We start from the raw sequence: 21,500 nt of genomic DNA, 5'->3' as shown, positions 1-21,500 counted from the left end.
AACATAGGCTAAAAATATAAAATAAAAACTGACTGAAAGTAACATTTCTGTGGATCTAATTACTAAATAATTAGTTGAAGCAGCTTGAAATTTTTAGCTTTAATCAGAATCCATATAAAACTGTATGTCGCGTTGTCTTTCGATAATGATTGATTCATAAAAAATAAAAATAAAATCTTAGTTTAAACAGCATCGAGTTCTGAGATTTTCCCGCTTAGATGTTTTGAAATCCCCAACCGAGTTTAAAGGGAGGGCGTGTTTTTCCCACTGCCCTTTCAGAAAGTTTGTCAAGTTAATGAATAGCTCGGGCTACAGCTCGTGAAGTGCTGTGGCGGAAGGAGCCTCTGGATGAGACTGAGAGCAGGAGAATGAAGCCTTGAATACATGATCGCTCCCTCTCATTCACTCAGCTCAGACTGCACGAGCAGCACCGGATTCGCGAGCACAAGACACAAGTGCTGTTTTTGGATCTATTTTTTATACTTACGTGATTCATTTCCTTTTCTTGAAAAGACCAATGTTGGATATAAGTTAAGCCTGCGTGGAATCCCACAACTATCCATAAGAAGGAATGCATCTTTTCCTCGTGAAACTTATTCTTCTGATATCACTGTTTACTTTGACGCATGGTACGTTGCATAAGATGCTTTCTTCATTAGCCGCGAGTCGCAATTTCTGTTCTAACATTATGCTTAAGATGATTTCTAATAAATAGTCTACGTTTATTTCTGACATTTATAGTAAAATGAAACACCTTGTCCGAGAAGAATTCACTTGTTGCACACTGATGTCAGTAACGTTACTTTATTCACTTGTTTCAAACGGCATAAAGAGCAGACATGATAAATCGTTTGATATTCTGTAGACTGAACTTTAACTTTTATTACCTGTAACGGTATTACTATCAAAACTATGTCTGACTAACACTACTAACTTGTCGCTACTTTTTCTCTAACGCAAAATAGACCAATCCAACTTTTTAATAACCTATATTAAAAGTTTCGTACGTCATAATGATACAGATTTTAACGCATACAAATGTGTTTTTGAATCAGTTACACCACATGGCGGTTTCATACAGTTCACACTGTGCAATAGTGTCACATAGCTTATTGCTTTAGCGCAGTTTGATTGAAGTTTCAATACTTTTGCAGTAAGATGCAACCCAGTGTAAATTATGGCAAGCCTTTTGTATTGCTTGCAGCTATTAACTATTTTTTGTTTCTAGTAGCCTGCTTATTTTTTTATGTTAATATAATTAGGCTAAGTAGTGTCTTTTGTAATATCTTTAGTTATTACTGATAGGTAGCAGTGTCTTAAAAAGTGGGTGACCCTGTTCATTATATATTAATACTTATTCAGTTGCTTTTAGTCACCAACCAAATAGTGACAAGTAACAGTTCATTAATTTAATTAATTTGATTAATTTCATTTTTACTCACAACTATTCACTTCTGACTAGTATGCATTCCATCTGTTTCTGGTAGCTACATATTTTATTCTAGTATCTATTCAAGTAGCAATATATATTGCAGTTTCCCAATATATTCAATCAAATCCATTTATTAGAATTTGTATATTCCAGCTATAGTATATATATATATATATATATATATATAGAATCTTCATAGTAAGTCCTGATTAGGCATTGTATGTGACACATAAAAAAAGCTATTTAGCTAATAAGATAAAAAATAGTTATAGTGACCAATTAAATAGTCAGTCACTATAGGAAGATATACTAGCAAATAATCAATAGGTATTTGTAAAAAGATACTAGTCACTTTGGATTGCTTACTTATAATTAAATACAAGTACTAGACAATAAGTGAAAGTAACATAACATATATTAATTGGTTTTAAAAAATAAATGTTAAAACAGCTTGCCATAAGACATTCCCCAGAACAGCTGCAGAATGAAGAATGCTCACAGTAGTGTACTGTCAAGTCCCTCTGTCCACAAACATCACTTTAAGGTGTTAGGAGTCACACTTTCTTTTGGGTTTTTGCCCAGTATTTTACCAACTACAAACTGAAAATTTAAGAATGTGTAATAAATATTCTTATTAATATTTAAAAATTAATGGTTGATACCACCTTTGGCAGTAAATATGGATCGACTCATGCAATACTCAGTAGAAATTTATAACCCTGTTTCTATATTTCCAGGCCTGGAATGCCCAGAAAAATGCCAAAATGCTGGTACATGTGAACCTACTGCAGACGGGAGGGGAGAATGCAAGTAAGTCATTGAATTCAGTTACATAAAATTGCAGTTTCTGAACCACATCAACACCCTGTGGAGGAATTTAATAAATTGTTTCAGAATTGCACACATCACTGATATGAAATTTCATTGTGATCCGGTTCCGAAAGTTTTCAGCGATGCATTAAAAAACTGTTGTATACCAGAACACAAAGTGATCAGTTTGAATCCCAACCTTTTAAACAAAAGCAAAGTGTGATTCTCTCCTTGAAGAATATGGCCTCAGCTAATGAACGACATAGACAACCTCTGATGAAGAGGGCCTAGGGCATCACCCCCCTCCGGCTGGTCATGAGTACGGGCCACTTCTCCAGCCCAAGTCTCGGAGACACCCGGAGCCCTAAATCTTATTTCGCTTTTCTTTTATGGAACGACAGCTGGGGTTTGCTAGAAACTCGACGATCATTGTTCTCCAGTCTAGATTAATTCTGTGTGACTAATCTGTTTGAGGCTTCCCAGAATGCCAGAGCCCCTCCAACAACCCCCCCCCCCCCCAACACACACACCCTGCCCCTGCTCTGGTGTTTTGTCCTATTTTGAATGCCCATTCACTCTCTGTAATTTACATTAGAAGGACAGATGGCAGTAGAGTGTAATTGGACTGGATGTTTTCATAATTGGTAGCATTGCACCACTGGAAAATCAAGAGCAAACAGGTTGCCTCAGCTCGCATAGCATCACATAACTCTCATTTCGCTACTGCGCCTGAACACGACGGTTGACTGTTTCTTTGCTCTGATTGTGTTGGTCGATTTTCTAATAGGGTCAACTCTCTTTGGCCCTCTGTACTTTTTAGTTCAGCAGTGATGTGAATGCAGGATTGGGTTGCAAGCATTTGGCCATGGTTGCATTGTTTTTCTCCGGCTATCAATGAGTTTATCAGGGTGGCTATGGAGGAGCACACTGGCAGGGTTCATTTGAAGTCGGATGGTGGCGGCTTTGTTTTTGGCTTCCCTCAGTGGACTGCGAGCACATGGAGCCGCGCTGGCGGTGGGCCACATCTTAATTCTGTCTGGCAGCCTCCCTGCCTCAGTCGGGCCACAAAGCCACCATTGTGCCCTATCATACTCAGGCTCCTCTAATTAAACATGGAGATACAAACGAAGGCCGCTCTCCCGCTCAGGATGGCACGTTACTATGTCTAGTACCTTTTATCTATCGTTCAAATGCAACTGGTGGATAAACAAATGTAGACTGGTGGTCCTGCAACATGTCTGACTAACTTTGGCTAAAAGTGAGTTCGTAGGTCAGTTTTAGCCATGCTGTCCCTCTAATCAAATGGATCCATTGCGAATGCCCTCAGATGCTTTGTGACATATTTTTTGCATTTATTTGCCGCACTGTAAATACTGAAAATGTGCAGTTGTTCTCTTAAAGAGTTAGTTCTCCCAAAAAATGTTGTTCTGTCATTATTTATTCCCCCTCATGTTGTTCTAAACCTGTATCACTTTTGTTTTCTTCAGATTTTTTATATTTAGAAAAATGTCTCAGTGTTTAAACTTTAAAATAAGTCCATTTAAATATAAAGTGCATTATATTCATTGACAAAACATTCACATTGCAATAATTTAATGTGTCAAATTAAGAGTAAAATCTATGTAGAAACATATAAAATGTAACTGCAGGTAGATCATTTTAAATCAAGTTTTGTTCAGCTAGTCTTATATTGTTTTGGGAAGATGTGTTGAATCTATTTGACATTCCATGCCAGGAATACCTAACACTCATATCTGGCACTCTGACAGTGACAGGCTCGTAAAGGAGTGAGTGAGTTGTTATCTCTGACGCTTTGGCCAGGCCAGAAGACCAACTGACAGTAATACAAACCAGCTTCCACATCTGAATTCCTTGTATGTATGAGGGACGGCAGATTTGAATCAAAAGGTTTAGTGTTCAACAAGGAGATGAGAGATGCGAGACTGGAGGGAGATGAGGAGGAGTTCACATGCGAACTTCAGACCTTCCGACTACGTCTTTGATGGGTGGCTGTTGATGTAATGTGCAAAAAGAGCTCAGTGTCTTCTGATTGGGTCCCAATAGAGTCATAAAGATTTGAATACTGAGCTGAAAAACTGATCGGTGGGATAAACCTTGCTTTAATTAATCACTAACATGTACCCATCTAATTATTCATCTCATACTTAGAGCTCAGTTAAATAATTGCAATTTAGATCAAGTGTTTGTGGGTTGGAATTATAACAACTTATAAGTTTTTTTTCAAGATTCTCTGATGACTAGAAAGTTAAAAAGGTCAGTGTTTATTTGAAATGGCTCTTATTCTTATCAAGAATGCATTTATTGGAACAAAGATATAGTAAAAACACTAATATTGTAAAGAAATTACAACAATTTAACAGTTTTCTAATATATATTTTTAATTATTGTTATAAGCAATGTATAAAACAGTTGCTTCCTAATATTTTTGTGGAAACAGTGATACATACTTTAATAAAAAGTAAAAACAAAACAAGTAGAAATCTTTTGTAGCATCATAAATGTCTTTACTATCACTGATCAATTGTTCAGTTTAATGCAAAATTGGTGGATGAAAGTATTGATATATTTACAAAATAATAATACTTTCTATTGACATAAGAGTTTGAATAATCTCTTATATATATTTAAAGTCAGTTTATGCAGGATACTTTTTAATTTGTGTTTGTATTAGTACAGTGTGTCACTGTATATTTATGATCCCTAGTTTGTAAATTTGAGCCAAAATGGTTGTAATTCACACCCTGAGCCAAGTGTTGTGTTTCTAAAGCAGTAACCCTGAATGACCACTTGATTGTGTGGGATAGTTTCAGTACAAGCTCGGTTTGCTTTCTAGAGATGAGTTCCTTGCTGTATTTTGATACAGGAAATGGACACCAGTGCCAAAGGAAGAGATGTTGTAGTCTCTTATTATCATATCACCGCAGATGCTGAGTGTCCCATTCTTGGACGCTTTATGGCACAGCATAATTTCTTGACTGACCAAAGTGACTTGTGTTGGGTTGAAATCTGATTCTGCCCTATTTCTATCAGGAACTTGGCAAACTTTGATAGTCCATTCTGTTATTGCCAGATTGTGTTCTTTACTGTATGTACAGCTGGCCAAGTACAAAAAATAAAATAAAAACAAACAAAGAAAAAGCCAGCAAAACACACCAGGTGTGTGTTGTTTTTGTTTGATGCTTTTGACCTGAACCATCTGCCTGTAGAACACAGCATTACAAGAGATCAGTATCAAGGTAAATAATTCACAATGTACAATGGCTGCTACTTACGGCATAATACCTGCTAATGCCTGTGGTTTTTCTATTCAGCCCTGGCAGTGGCAGATGTTTTAATGTTTCCTCTCACATTGTCACACTGTCACAGGGGTTGACAAGGATATTTTAAGGAATAACCCACGTCCTCTTAAGTTTCCGGCATCATTCCACTCCAAAATTATTATTTAGTGTCGTGAAGGACTTCTGAAAGCATTAACCTTTCCCTAGCCTCATAAAACCACCAGGAGCAACACTCATTAGAAAAGTGCTGGGTCTGTTAATAGCTACTCCCTGTTCCTCAGTGGAGCTGTCATTCCCAGAGGGTCCTTCAGTACAAGGGACAAATAAACACAGGCATAATGAACACTAACCGATGTGGGCCTGGAGGATCAGGTCTCCTCTGGTGATTACAGAGAGAGTGCGAAGAGCCCATCTGTTGTTTCATAAAGAATAGACAAGACTGCAAAGAATCCTCAGAGTTAAACTCCAGACTCCAGGAAATTAGGGTTTAAAAGAGAGTAGATTTTGCGTCATTGCCGCACTGCCCAGGGGGACAAGCAGGCCAGTGGTGCAACGACCTTCTTAACAAAACCTGACAACTATCTTACAGGTAGCCTCATCACACAAACAACTAATGCTAGCTAATTGCCTTCAGGAATGTTCTGGGCAACTTATTAACTAAGCTCTATTAAAGGCATTCAGGACATAATGCTGACAACCAAAGCAAGTAATTTCAGCTTGTTCAATTCAAAGCAAAATCACAGTTTGTAAGGTACTTATAATACAAATAAACAATTAACTTAATATTAATTCATATTTTAAATATAAAACAGTAAATATGTTTGAAACTATAGTTTAAGATAAAATTGTTTAAATAATGCACTGGTTCTAATAGGACACAAAAGCACCATAAATGTACCATAAAAAGTGTCCATACAGCTTATGTTGTCTTCTGAAGTCATTTGATAGCTTTGCGTTAGAAACAGGCTGAAATTTAAATTGTTACCGATAATCTTCCTCTCCAGTGAGCTGTTAACTTGAGAAGCTTTGCAACCGGATAAGTCTGATTTATGAAAGAATCATTCAGGCCAGTTTCGTGAACTGGATCATGGCTATTTGCATGGCTATGAGCTAGGGCAGACGCTAAGATTTTCTGTAAATAGCATATGTAATTTTTGTAAAATTGTGCAAAAATTGTATCAACTAAATTCCCATAACTTTTGATCAATTTAATGTGTCCTTGCTAGATAAAAGTATTGATTTTCTTAAAAGAAATGTCTCTTATGCTTATCAAAGATGCATTTATTTGATCAAAGATATCATAAAAATTGTAACATTTTTTAAATATTACTGTAAACATATTACTGCAACCGGGTCAGTCTGATTCATATAATCATGGCTATTAGCATAACTCTGAACTAGGGCAGACGTTAAGAATATAATTTTTATAATATAATAAAAATTATATTAACTTCAGATAGACATGGGATGTATTGCATGAGTAATATGGATTAACTTGATATATACATTATACATTTATGCTGTTTTTGTGTCCTTTTTGAATAAAATAAAATGACTTTATATAGGGAAAAACAGCAGTATCCCCACCCCAATTGTTGGCTTAAATAATAATCATTTAAGCGCAAAAACACTAGCTTCATTTCTAGTTGCCTTATTTTAATTGTGATATTTGCTTTTTGTAAGAAAGACAGAAGGAATAATAGATCTGGGGTAATTAACGTTGTGCACAAACACTGTGAAGTATGATGTTCAAATGTCACAGTGCTGTTTTGAACATTAATTCATTGACTTTACGGCCACTATTTGCAGTATTCTCTATTCAGTCCTGTAGTTCAACCATGAAAGGGCTTTCAAGTTAGACTTTAACTTTTTGTTGTGAGAGACAACCCCCTTCACTTTGTGACCTTTCAATGGCAGATGGCAGATTGGAGCGCAGTGGGTGGAAACCCCCTGTGTTTCATCTGGCTGAGGGTCAGGTGTCAACAAAACATCTGCTCTGGCCTGGGACAGCATTGCAGTGCTAGTAAAATCCTGTTGTTATGGGCTACTGGTGGCCACAGAATGAATCCCATCACTTTTAGAGGACAAAGGGATTTCTGAGAGAGGATGGTGAAGTTAGAATAACAGTATGGGGTCATTCTCTGGTCACAGAATCAAACACAAACTAGGTCTGTTTACAGAACCTGTGATTTATTTTTTTGGGCCTTTTCTGTCTGAGTTAAGGATGGAAATATGTAAATGGAGATGTTTTTTTTTTTTTACTTAAAAGGATTTGGGGAATTCTGCAGTTTTTAATATGCATAATTATAAATCTGGCAAGAAATGTCAAGAAATGCACTGATGGTTTTATAGGACACAAGCAAAACAACAAAACATTTTATATTAGTTTATAGTTTCGTGCAGTTCCTGTTTGGCCAAGATATTTGAGATGAGAAGGTTAAATACACTTTTTAATTATCATATTATATAGATTTGTATAGAGTTGAACAATACACTGAAATATTTTTGAGTTAATTAAAAAGGGACAGCAAGCAACACATGGAAAATTAAAATAAAATGCTTATTGTTTTTGTTCTTTTTAATGCATTTTTATCTTAGTAGGCTACCTCTTTGTGGCCTGATACCATTTTAAGTAGCTTGATTGCTAACGTGACAAGCATCTGCCAAGTTAAAGAGCGAACTGGCAGAGTTTCCTACGGAGGTCCTCAGTGTACTCACTGTGATTCCCTAATGTGTGCTTTACTAGCAGGAGCCAAGGCTGACTAAGTGCCCCATGTATTTACCCCCTCAAAAAGTGTAACTGTTTGCCAGGACGGGCAGGTCTAGTTGACTTTCAAAGGTGGTGTGATTTTCCGCAGGGTGCCATTAAGTGCGTCTGCCAGGCCTTTCCATTGAAGAGTGCTGTCAGGGATGGGGACACATAGTGGGGTGAATTTTTTTATATAAACAGTTACATTCCAGCAAGGCCATAGACTCCTCTCTCGGGCAATGCAAAAATCCTGTAAACCAGGTTCATATTCTTCGTCTCAGATTTATATATATATTTATAAATTTATAAATATATATTTATATAGCGCTTTTCTAGGCACTCAAAGCGCTTACATTGTCAGGGGGTATCTCCTCATCCACCACCAGTGTGCAGCATCCACCTGGATGATGCGACGGCAGCCATAGTGCGCCAGAACGCCCACCACACACCAGCTTACTGGTGGAGAGGAGACAGAGTGATAAAGCCAATCAGTGGATATGGGGATTGTTAGGAGGCCATGATGGTCCGAGGCCAATGGGCGAATTTAGCCAGGATGCCGAGGTCACACCTCTACTATTAACAAACCATTAACTATGATTTTGCCTCAATAAACTCCCAATAGTTAGTAAGGTAGTTGTTAAGTTTAGATTTGGGATAGGATTAGGAATGTAGAATAAGGTCATGCAGAATAAGTGCTTTATAAGTACTAGTAAACAACCTATATGTTAATAATAGAGCTAGGTAATAGCTGAGAATGATATAGGAAATGGGCTAGATAGATGTTTAGTTTGGCAACTCTTTAGATTAGGGAACACATATTCACTATTAACTAAGAGTTTTCCCTCACTAGACTCCTAAATAGCTACTTACTGATAGGAAGTAAGACAGTTGTTGTAGTAGTTATGTTTAGGTATTGGGTAGGGTTAAGGGATCTAGAATGCACTATATAACAGCCAGTATGCTAGTAATATGCATGCTAATAAATAAACAATTAATAGTGTTATCCCAAATCTGAAGTGTTACCCATAATTCTGACCAAAAATGTTTGCAGTTTTTAATTGCTGTAGTTAAGTTAAGCATCTCTTCCCCAAAGATAGTAACCACTGACTCTAAATATTAAATGTAAGTGTTGTTGGTTGAATAGATGTTGAATGTGCTATTACTGTTGGTTGAATAGTTGAATGTGCTATTACTTCTCCAAGTCATCCAAATGCTGATTTTTGTTACCACACAATAAAACAGAAAATGGCACAGTTTCTTCAGGAAATGTACAAATCTTGTAGACTGCTCTACTGTTGTCCACTGCTAAAATGACATCCCATCATAACAAGATTAACATTTCGTCTAACTCTCGCATGCTCTCTAAAACATTTTCCTCCCTTCTTTGTCCTCCTACTCCCCCTCCTTTATCAACTCTAACAGCTGACGGCTTTTGACATGGTTAACCACCAGATCCTCCTGTCAAACCTATTGACAGGTCCCTATGTCTCAGGAACTGCACTCCAGTGGTTTGAGTCTTACCTCTCAGATAGATCCTTCAAGGTATCTTGGAGAGGTTAGATGACCAAGTCGCAACATCTAACTACTGGGGTGCCTCAGGGCTCAGTTCTTGGACCACTTCTCTTCTCTGTCTACATGGCATCACTAGGTTCTGTCATTCAGAAACATGGCTTTTCATATCACTGCTACGCTCAACTCTACCTCTTATACCCTCCTAAAGATCCGACGATAGCTGCTCACATCTCAGCTTGTCTAACAGACATTTTTTTCTGGATGAAGGACAATCACCTTCAGCTTAACCTTGCCAAGACGAAACTGCTTGTGGTTCCATCAAACCCATTGCTTCATAAAAATTTCACCATCCAGTTAGGCACATCAACCATAACTCCTTCAAAAACAGCCAGAAACCTTGGAGTTATGATTTTTGATCAGCAAAAAAAAGATCTGATAGGGAAAGCTCTGGCTTCATGTGGACGTAACCTTAGACTTGCACTCTTTTTATTTACTAACTGCTTGTTTTCTTAACCCTCTGGAGTCTAAGGGTATTTTTGGGGCCTGGGGAAGTTTTGTCATGCCCTGACATTTGTGCTTTTTTCAGTTTCTTATAAATATCTAAATGGGTAAAGTCTAATCTCACTGTAATCAGCACAAACTGGGCTATAATAATATGTGAGCAGCATGTATGTACGTACATTATTGTGTTTTTGAGAAAAAAAAATGTTATGCGTGGTTAGTGAAAAACTAAAAATGTTAAAACACTTGAATAAGGCCATAAAACACATTAAGAACATTTGTTCCCGGGATTTTTGAGAACTGGAGCTTGTAGCCTAGAATATTTCTTTTTAAATGATGTGAAAATCATCTTGTTTACTCACCCACAGAAAACAATATATTGATTTAAAATATATGATTAAATTTCTATGTCACTTCTTGTTGGTAAAAGTCATATGCGAGAGGGCGTGAACTATCATGAATATCACTGTGATTTACACCTGAGAAGACAAAGGCCTGCATAATGAGCTGCATAATGAGCCTTTCAGTCAACAGTTACAAGAAAGAATGTGAGGACAAAAAATAAATGTATATATTTTTTGTTTATTATTTAGACTATTTAACTATCACACAAAATAACATTAGAAGTTAGCAAAAACACAGAAGGCACAATCAAGGTGAAACTGCAAAAAAAAAAAAAAAAGGAGGGTCATCAAATGCTACATGCACTTTTTCAAGTAGTTTGAACTGAAATGTGTGTTGGCAGTGTGTGTACACAACCACCCTATAATGATAAAAATCCACCCAGTGTTTTTTTTTTATCTACTAAAATATTTACCCATTTCCCAAATTGAGCCAATCTCAGATGCCTGTCTGTGTGATGTCACAAAAACAGGCCCCTCCTATGATAGTTGGAGGCAACAATATTGAAATTCTGGGTGATACCAATAAATATTTCTGATTATGGCTGAAAACAGATATTTATAATTATATTCTATTTTGCATATATGAATGAAAAATAAAAGACTGTTAAGCATCACAACATTATAATGTACAGTATAAAAATGGATATTCAGGTTTTTAATTTACTAACGATTACGTTCAGTCGTGTTTTACTAGATTACCTTTAATGTTGCTGCTAACTTATGTTCACTTAATATAAAAATAAGGAAATTAATTAAATATCCAATAACCTAATACTTATAAATTAAAATAATATATTTAATACTGTCTGATAACCAATATATTGTACCAATACTAATACTGATTTCGCATATTTCTGAGTAATTTACTGGATGTAAAATAAGTGGTAGTTTAATTTCAGCAATGTTGTTTATGTCTCATTGGCCTTCACAAAAATATTGTTTATGTAAAATACTATATATATTATATATTTTACTGACACTACAGTTCTATTATGAACTTTTGGACTGTGGTGTATAAGTATATTTTATATAATATATAAAATATTATAATCTAAGTAGTATGCAAATAGATATTGACACAGGCCATTAAAGAACCCCTTTGTAACTTTTAAAAGCAGGAAAGGTAGTTGTTTTCAGCAAAGGGCTGAAGTGTATGATTCAAAAATGACCTCATCATCCAGATATACCAGGAACTGCTGACGATGAGAGGAGAAGGTGGGAGACAGTGAAAGGCAAACGTGGAGGAGTGTGAATACAGCTCTAGCCCAGCCAAGTAGGAAGGAAGTGAAGAGGTGGCTGGAAGATTAAAAAGAGAGGCCATGATGAGAACAAGAGGGATAGAGAGGTGACCGCGGGATGGGATGGAAGGGAGGGGAAAGAAGAGGAGGTTTAACAGCTGAAAGCACACTCAGAGGGGTTTGAGGCACCCAGACTGCGGTTAGCTCCGCTCTGAATGGCAGCAGGAACAATGGGCCTTCTCATGGAGCCTGTCTGCTCTGCTCTGTGGTGGGCAAACCATTCAACTGCCTGCTGCCTTGGCCCTCTTATTCTCTTTGGGAAAGTGTGAGGGGAGTTTATGAGTAGGGAGTCGGGTGCACTGTGACCAGCAGCTGCCGCTCCCTCATTAGCATGCGCACCTGCTCCCTGAGGCCTTTCTGGAAGGCCGACACAGGCCCTCATAACTGCACACAGTGATGTGTTGTCTGGGTTAAATCAGCCTAATTTTTCTCTATCGGATCTCAATTCTCAATGAAGGGGTGATATCATCTTTTTTTGGGGATACAAGAGCATGATAAACTATGAAACCAACTACAACCAAATACATAACTTCCTCTCTACATTTATTACAAAAAACATTTATTAGAACCAAGCTGTAAAAGACTTGGAGAAAAATAACAATATCATGAGAAAACTATCAAGATATAAGTCAGTATAAGTTCATTCTGCTGTTCCTGGCTGTTTGGCAACTGCTGCTCTGCATCTCCTTCCACCTAGAAAGTTTATTTTAACAGTATACCTGAGAATTTCAGTCTGACTTTCAGCAGCACATTCAACACACGCCGAATCTGTCATTTTGCAAAGATGCTGAATTGAAAGGATGGGGACGCCAAACGTAATCAGATTCCAAAAATTAAGTACTTGTTATGAGTTCTAATTATATTACAGTTACTATTTATAGATTACATGGTTACATATTATTCATGCATTATTTTATTCTAAAATATTCTCTTGAACAGTTAATGGTCATGCAGGTCAACAAGTAAAATATTTCTGTTTTTAATGTTCAAGTATTGTTTTTATTTTAAAAGTATTTACTTTTTAAGTTTACATTTTTAGGATTTTTTTTCATTTGCTTTTCATTTACTCACAAACCCCAAACTTTTTTTTCTTCTTCGATAATCTGTCTAATTTAGATGCACAGTATGGAAGAAAGGATTTGTGGCTGTTTACATTTCAGCGCAACTTTAAAGTCAAAAACAGCAAAAACTATTTAAATACTCAGGATCAGGTCAAAATAAAAAATATGCAGGTTTCTGGTGCAAAACAATAAATGGACTCCAGGCAAGAGAATTAAACAATAAAAATGTATGCTATGACCCTTTAAATAGAAATGAATTTGAATTCATAAGCATTTCTGGCTGTTCCACAGGCTGGAAGCCTTCTCTTCTATGGAATTCTTTTACAATGTCAAGCTTGATGACACTTACATAACTTCAGAGTTTGTCGCTGTGCTAGTGATGCATAAGATGTTTGTGTAATAATCACAAAACCCTAAACGAACCTGCAGAAATGTGCCAGGGTGGCCATAGGACAATGGGAGGAAAGGTAGCATTGTGGGCAGCAGTGCGGTTCCCACCGTGCACTTAATGGTTTTGTCGTGCCTGGCTCTCAGTCCCCTGTGTTTTCTTTTCTTGGTTGAAGTTATTGGCCATCATAATCCTGGGAGAGACACAGTAAAAACATCCAACCCACTGAGGGGGGCCCTGTTTGGATCAGAGAACAGTGCACTGGGAATGTGTTGAGATATTCCGGCCGCCCCCCGAGGCCAAAAACATGGCTTCGGTATTCCAGAGGCTCTGGATGGCTTTAGCTTTTTGCAAAAGGTTATTTCAGCATAGTCATGTCGAGGGAGGGCCCCTTTTGTGTCGCTGAGTAAAATCGGCAAAAGATTACTTTCAAGCCAACCCAGGAAAAACCTGTTATGAAGTCTGTATGGCTCTTTTACAAAGTTTTTGCTGTGCCATCTCTGTATTCCCAAGGATCTGATTGATGCTGCAGAGTTCTGTACTGTAGAAGAATAGCAGGCATTGAGGTGGAGGAAGACAGCTTTGAAGTCCTGATAATGTTAGGCCTGGGTTCAAAGACCCTTGTATTGTACTGCCTTGTCTTTGGAGTGAATGAATTCAGATTCATTCAGAAAGGCTGAGGTGCTTGTTTTTTTCTCCTAAGAGCCGCTGATGGATGGCTGACTTTCAAAAATCTGTTTGAAACAGGATTAAACCTGTGAAGCACAACCTCAATCTGTGGGAAATCTTAAATATTAAAAAAGCACCACCAGCTATCACTATTAATTAGTTGCTTATTAGTATACCTATTATTAACATATTGGATGTTTATTAGTACTTATAAAGCACATATGAACATGACCTTCATGACCTTGTTTTCCCATTCCATTATACTCGATTATCCCGAGCAAGTCCCGTGCAGCGCTGCAGCCAGATGATTACATGTTAGTATGCATGATGTTAAAATCATGCGCCGGTCTATGTGTGTGGCGGGGGGCATTTTTTTTTTAGGAGAAATGCCTATATAAGGAGTTACACCCTCATCTATGTCATCAAGAGCCACGATCGAAAAAATCTCTCCAAAACTTATATGAACCCGGAATTAAGATTTTTTTTGGCACAGAAATACTCATGTGTCCAAATTGTTTTTTGAATTTTGTCCATGCTTAGCATGAGAATCCAACTCTTTAACAGTGTAAACAACTCTGAATGCATGAAACAGCATTGTACCCCCCCCTTTAAGAGAAGTTGAAAACTTAATTATAATTCAGTGGTTTCATTACAGTCCAGTTACATCGATTTATACTGACATTTTATCCAGTGCTACGCTAATGCCATTGAAAGTGGCTTTATAACTATGAAGCATAAATCGTATACTGAGTGCAGTATATACAGTACTAATTCTCCCTGTGCTTGCTTTCCACTCTACAGGTGCCCTGAGCCGTTTGCCGGCACAGCGTGCCAGTTCCGTAACCCTTGCTTCCAGTCCCCGTGCAGAAATGGCGGTGTGTGCCATTTGATTACTTCTGTCAATAAGGTGGACTTTGTATGCAACTGCAGCCTGGGTTACACAGACCGACTGTGTCTCACTCCCACCAATAATGTGTGCCTTAGCTCTCCTTGTCGAAATGGAGGCACATGTGAACTCACCAGTATCCACAGTTACAAGTGTAAATGCCCACCAGGCTGGTCAGGTAAGACCACAATCCAGTTTGAAACTCTGTATATGAGGAGTATGAACTAACATCTCAAATCTAGACAGTGGTGAGCATATTCTGATCGTAAACATTCTTTATCACTAGGTAAGAACTGCCATCAAGCTGATCCTTGTGCCTCAAATCCATGTGCCAATGGCGGTAAGTGTAGTCCCTTTGATTCCGACTACATCTGCCACTGCACGCCCTTCTTCTCTGGCCAAACCTGCAAACAAGATGTCAACGAGTGTGCCCAGAGTCCCTCTCCTTGCAAGAACGGTGGCGTGTGTGAGAATGAGGTGGGCTCATATCGCTGCAACTGCCCTGCGGAGTACACTGGGAGACAATGCGAGACCCTCTATCAGCCCTGTAACCCGTCACCATGCAACCACGGAGGCACCTGCGTACAGAAGGGAGAGACGAGCTATGAATGCTCCTGTTTGCCAGGTAGGCATCCTTAACCTTTTAAGCTGCACGAGGAATCTTTTTTTTTCAATAGTAAATGCTCTGAAATCATTTAATTCAAATGAAAAAAACTGTAATAAACAATTACAGAATTATAAATAAAATCACAAATACGTAGTTTAATAGTTCATCGATTGAAATGGACAGATTGAACTGATTTTTGGAAATGAAAAAAAACCTACCAAATTTAAAACAGTTTGGATCGAGACAAAAAGTAGTCATGATAAACGTTCAGATCAACTCAATATTCACAATGTTTCCATAATTTAGCCAGCTAAATCACCATGAATATGTGGGTATTTTATATATTGCCTAGTTCTGAAGCTTATGTGATTATGTACTTTTCTGACTTGTTCGAACATATACCCATTCCTAGCTTAAGAGCTGTTTAGCATGCTAATATTCAAAGACTTGTCTTAAATACCCCTCATGATTATGGGGTCTATGACTCTTTTTAATCATGATGAGGGCTTTAACTGACATTAGTTACGTAACAAATGAGTTCATTAAATGACGGATCAATGGCAGCCTCTTAACTTTGATCACTAAGAGGAAATCCACTCAGCTTATTTTGACTCACAAGTGTCCTGTTGACGACATCGGTTCCAGCAGTAAGACAAATGATATCGGCCCTCTATCCGGGTCAACACTGAATTTAGAGATTTCAGATGAGCTCAGTGAGTTGGCAATAACAATGCAGTATCAGTGTTTCCCACAATTTTGGAACATGGGATAGGCTACCTGTCCCAGAATGCCCTTCTCACAGCCTCATTTAATCCCAGCCTAGTCATAGTATCTACGCTCCTGCTGCAGCTCTGTTTGCATGTGTGTGTGTGTGTGTGTGTGTGTGTGTGTGTGTGTGTGTGTGTGTGTGTGTGAACAGACCGGCAGGAAAATATTTGCGCTTATCATGAGGAAATGTCTGAGCGACAACATCCTTATGCTGGTGTCCCTGGGTTAGGGTCAGTGTTGGGAGAATGAGAATGCATGTGTGTGTGTGTGTGTGTGTGTGTGTGTGTGTGTTTGTGTCTGTGTGTTCGCCTCCCATCACTATTCCTTTGACCCAAGTGGATCTCATTTCATGCCAGACAACATAATCTAAACCTCTGCATTGAGGAAACATCACTAAAGTTATTATTCCATGTATTCATGGACTTTGAAGGAAGAATTCATAATATATGATGTGATCAGTTATGAAATATACCATAACTGCACTTTTTGGACTTAAATTGTAGGAAATTGTGGTTAGAGTCAGAAGAGTCGTTGTCGTTGGTGCCCCAACAGAATCCTGGTACTGCCAGAATTCTCAGAAAAGGAAGACTGTTGACCGCAACGAAAATAACGACTTTTTTTAAATGTTTCACAACATTTTATCCCTCTGTTTATACCAGGAAACAATTGAATTTGCATGTTTGTATTAAAGGATCTGTGCTGTGCAATCTGATATAAATATTTAGTTCTTTGTGAAGAAACATGAATTATGTCAGCAAACAGTTGCTCAAATATTTATCCATGGCTAGAAAAGTGCAGATTTTTTTTTATTTTCACACTGCTTAAAAGATACAGGATATGTTTATGTTTTTTAGATGAACAGCTAAATAAATACATTGGACAGGTACACTGCAGTTCAAAGTTTAAAATCATGAAGATTTTCAGATATGTTTTTGAAAGCAAGGCTTTATTTATTTGACCAAATATGCAGCAAAAATAATATTGTGAAATATTGTTACAATTTAAAATAACTGTTTTCTTTTTCAATATATTTTAAAATGTTTCGTCAAGGCTGAATTTTAAGCATTTATAACTCCAGTCTTCAGTGTCACATGACCCTTAGAAATTATTCTATTATGCTGTTTTGGTGCTTTTCTTATTATCAATGTTATCAACAGTTGTGCTGCTTAATATTTTTGGGAGTGTGAGCCATTTCTTTCAGTATTCTTTATTCGATTTTGAATTTGATTTGAATAGAAAGAAAAAGCATTTATTTGAAACAGAAATCTTTTGTAACAAGTCTTTACTGTCACTTTTGATCAATTTAATGTGTTCCGCCTGAATAAAAGTAAAATAAATAAATAAATAAATAATAAAATGGCCCCAAACCTCTGAATAATATTGTATATAGTTCTGTTTTTAGGAGTGTAACCTTGAACAGGCTGTGTCTGAAATGGCTATGTGAACAATCTTGTCAGTTCTGACTTTTAAAACTAGACTTTAAGAATTTTTTAATTTATTTTCAGGCTTCAGTGGTCAGAACTGCGAAGAGAACATTGATGACTGTCCAGACCATCGTTGCCTTAATGGAGGAACCTGTGTGGATGGAGTGAACACCTACAATTGCCAATGCAAGCCAGAGTGGACAGGTACCAACTGCCTACTCAAACCCCACATTTTACTTACAGATACAAAGAAAAAAAAAACCTTCAATGGGAAAAAAATATGTTTTTGGCATTTCATCTGTGTCTGGAAAATGAATATGGTGAATTAAATGCGTATATATATATTAATTCCTCAGGTCAGTTCTGTACTGAAGACGTCAATGAGTGTGACTTGATGCCCAATTCCTGCCAGAATGGTGGTACATGCTTGAACACACAGGGTGGATACAACTGTGTGTGTGTAAATGGCTGGACAGGGGACGACTGCAGCGAAAACATTGATGACTGCGCAGATGCAGCCTGCCACGCAGGAGCCACATGCCATGATCGAGTGGCCTCCTTCCTCTGTGAATGCCCTCATGGGCGCACAGGTGTGCAACTTTTTTTCTTCTCGTGAATCATGCATCATGGTTTGAAACACTCATTCTGTTATGTGAGCATTAGTTGTGAGTTTTGAGCAAAATTAAGAGAAAAATCTCCCATTTTCTACTGGATTTTTTAAGAGTACACTTAAGTACAATTAAGTGACATAAAACAAGTTTTGATTTCATAGGGTCTATAAAATCTGCCCTACTGTTTAAAAAAGAGATGTTCAATAAGGTTTAGTTTTATAAATTCCTGCACAAGTTAATTCTCATTGTGTGTCTCTGTGTTTTAGGTCTGCTGTGTCACCTGAATGATGCTTGTATTAGTAACCCATGCCAGAAAGGCTCCAACTGTGACACCAATCCAGTCAATGGCAAGGCCATCTGTACCTGTCCTCTGGGTTACGTTGGCCCATCCTGTGACCAAGACGTTGACGAATGTTCGCTGGGTAAAGAATGGCTGTATTGTATTGAATACATAAATACATACTGATGGTGCTTGATAAACATACTAATCGTGTTTAAAAATGTAGATATTACAATAGAACATTTTAATTGTTAATGTTTAAAGGGTGTTTTTTAACCCCTTTTAGGTGCAAACCCTTGCGAACATGCTGGAAAGTGTATAAACACAAAAGGTTCCTTCCAGTGTAAATGTCTGCGGGGATATTTGGGAGCTCGATGTGAACTGGACATAAACGAATGCATGTCCAACCCATGCCATAATGACGCTACCTGTTTGGATCAAATCGGAGGCTTCCATTGCATCTGTATGCCAGGTAAATGGTTTTAAATGCTCTCTATATAATACCCCCACACTGGTGATGTCATTACCTCACATGACAAATCTGTGATCCAATTAATTGCTTCTTTTGGCTGTAACACTAATGATACTGATGCCTGACTACATGCAATTAATATATTCTGTTTATTACACACAAAAGAAGCACTAAAAGCATTGTTAAGACTTGCTAAGTCTGGAGCTTACTCCCCTCTGTTAATTGACAGGGTACGAGGGACTCTTCTGTCAGATCAATACTGATGAGTGCGCCAGCATGCCCTGCCTCAACAATGGGAAGTGCATCGACAAGATCAACAACTACCAATGCGAGTGCCCCACAGGTGAGCGTGCAGGGGTCAATCACCTCCCAGGACAGAACAGAGTGAAGAACACTAATCCCTGCCCTGAGGCAGGCTTACACAGCCCCGGCTAAAATGCTTCAAATAATCCAGATGAAAGCTTCTGGAAAATTAACATTTCAGACAGTTTTTGCTTGAGTTAGATGATGCATATCATTTATGCACAGCAAAAAAAAAAATTCTAGTGCACATATATTTCTTTTTTTTTTTTGTAGGAATACTTTTTGCCCCTACTTTGATCCTTTGTCCGGTTCCAATGACGTGAAACAAATTTTGCTGAAAATGTAGGTTTGTGAGAGGCTCTTCTTGTTGTGTAAGCAGAGGGGCCTACGGGGACCCCCAAGAGTGGTGTAAAGGAGTTTTGGGAGATAGTTAGCTGAAGAAGTGGAAGCTAGGCCCCTTCACTGTTTCAGATGGAAATCAGAGATCCTTTTCAGCATGCGGTGCAGGGATCCTTTTCAGTAGTGTACACATTGAAACCATAGCAACCACAATGGGTGCTTTTTAAAATGTGGCATTTTAGAGACTCTGAAGAAATTCCTCTTCTGAAGATGCATGGGACACTCCTTGATTAACGATGCCAGGGGGTCTGAGGGAATGGCATAAGCAAATTTGGAATTTGTTATCAGGATTATATCTGTAATAATACAAGATGTGAAATTTCTTTTCTAAGTGATCAGACTTGATGATAAAAAGGACAGAAAAATCCCATAGATTTAGACTGAAGCCATACCTAGAGAACAGAATGTCATAGAGTCTGAAGGTATGCTACGAAGACTAACACACAGCACTGCAGGAACTGCATACCAACAATTTTGTTTTAGTGTTGCTTTTACTAGGATAAATGTCCCATAAATCTCCACACTGATGGATTTGTAGCCCTTAATGTGTTCAGACTGTATATTTGAACAGCAGACGTCTTTAGCGAAGGATTAAAATAACTGAGGGAGAAAGCACAAATGTTGGGGGTTGCTGAATAACATGAGGTCAGGGGTTGCATGGGGCTCTTATGGTGAGACAGACTCAGAGAGGGGGGCAAAGGCTGGATGGTAGAATGCACATTGTGATGGAAAACTTCTACGGGACAAAGGAAGAAACCGCCATGGCTTGACGTGCCACTGAATAGACAGTTCCTCTTTGTCTGGTGCCCTTGCTCAGGAGGCCTTGGAAGGTTTTTACCGCCATTTTACACCCTTCTCCCCCTCTCACCGTGATGGTTGGTTGAAAAGCAGCTTGAAAACCTGAGAGAGAGGGGGAAAGCTTGTAGCCGAGTATTAATGAATGCTGGCCATGTTGTATAGACGGGTGTGGAGGAATGAAGCGGGTGCAAACCAGAGGAATCTTTGTATTGACCCCCTCCCCTTCCCTATCGTCTCCTTCTCAGGATTCTCTGGGAGTCAGTGCCAGTTCGACATTGATGAGTGCGCTAGCACCCCTTGTAAAAATGGGGCCAAGTGTATCGATGGGCCCAACATGTACACCTGCCAGTGCGCTGAAGGTATGAAGACGCCGCCTGCTTGGTTCAACTTTTACACAAAGTCATAAAAAATACATAAAACATGATATTTCTGTTGTGATTATACATTTTTTACAGCTCTAAAATATTTATTTTGCTATAAATTTCTCTCTGAGTCATGGAAAAACATGGAATTTCCAGGGCATACATGTGAGGAAATGTGTGTCATAATAAATATAATAAATTAATCTGTTTTCCTTTTTAGGATACACAGGGCAGTATTGTGAAACAGATGTAGATGAGTGTCTATCCAACCCGTGTCACTACGGCACTTGTAAAGATGGCCTGGCGTCCTTCACCTGTATGTGCCGTGCTGGTTTTACAGGCCGTCTGTGTGAGATCAACATTAATGAGTGTCTCAGTCAGCCGTGCCTAAATGGAGGCACCTGCCAGGACCGTGAGAATGCCTACTTATGCATCTGCCCTAAAGGAACCGCAGGTGCCACTTTTAC

The 21,500-nt window shown here is 38.2% G+C and overlaps 1 protein-coding gene across 1 annotated transcript in view; it reads left to right on the top strand.

Moving 5' to 3' along the window:
- Positions 1–301: 301 nt before the first annotated feature.
- The window catches only part of LOC132140950 (neurogenic locus notch homolog protein 1-like), a 42,297-nt gene continuing 21,098 nt past the window's right edge, over positions 302–21,500 (top strand). The window contains exons 1-11 of the mRNA XM_059550046.1: positions 302–629; positions 2,170–2,242; positions 14,925–15,187; positions 15,296–15,634; positions 17,890–18,012; positions 18,165–18,398; positions 18,686–18,841; positions 18,986–19,171; positions 19,401–19,514; positions 20,917–21,030; positions 21,254–21,487. Coding sequence (XP_059406029.1) covers positions 572–629; positions 2,170–2,242; positions 14,925–15,187; positions 15,296–15,634; positions 17,890–18,012; positions 18,165–18,398; positions 18,686–18,841; positions 18,986–19,171; positions 19,401–19,514; positions 20,917–21,030; positions 21,254–21,487 — 1,894 coding nt within the window. The 5' untranslated portion in view covers positions 302–571. The remainder of the gene's footprint in view (positions 630–2,169; positions 2,243–14,924; positions 15,188–15,295; positions 15,635–17,889; positions 18,013–18,164; positions 18,399–18,685; positions 18,842–18,985; positions 19,172–19,400; positions 19,515–20,916; positions 21,031–21,253; positions 21,488–21,500) is intronic.

Source organism: Carassius carassius, chromosome 5, assembly GCF_963082965.1.
Source record: "Carassius carassius chromosome 5, fCarCar2.1, whole genome shotgun sequence".
Taxonomy (NCBI): domain Eukaryota; kingdom Metazoa; phylum Chordata; class Actinopteri; order Cypriniformes; family Cyprinidae; genus Carassius; species Carassius carassius.
The sequence above is the reverse complement of the archived record's forward strand: the minus strand, read 5'-3'. Positions and strand labels throughout refer to the sequence as shown.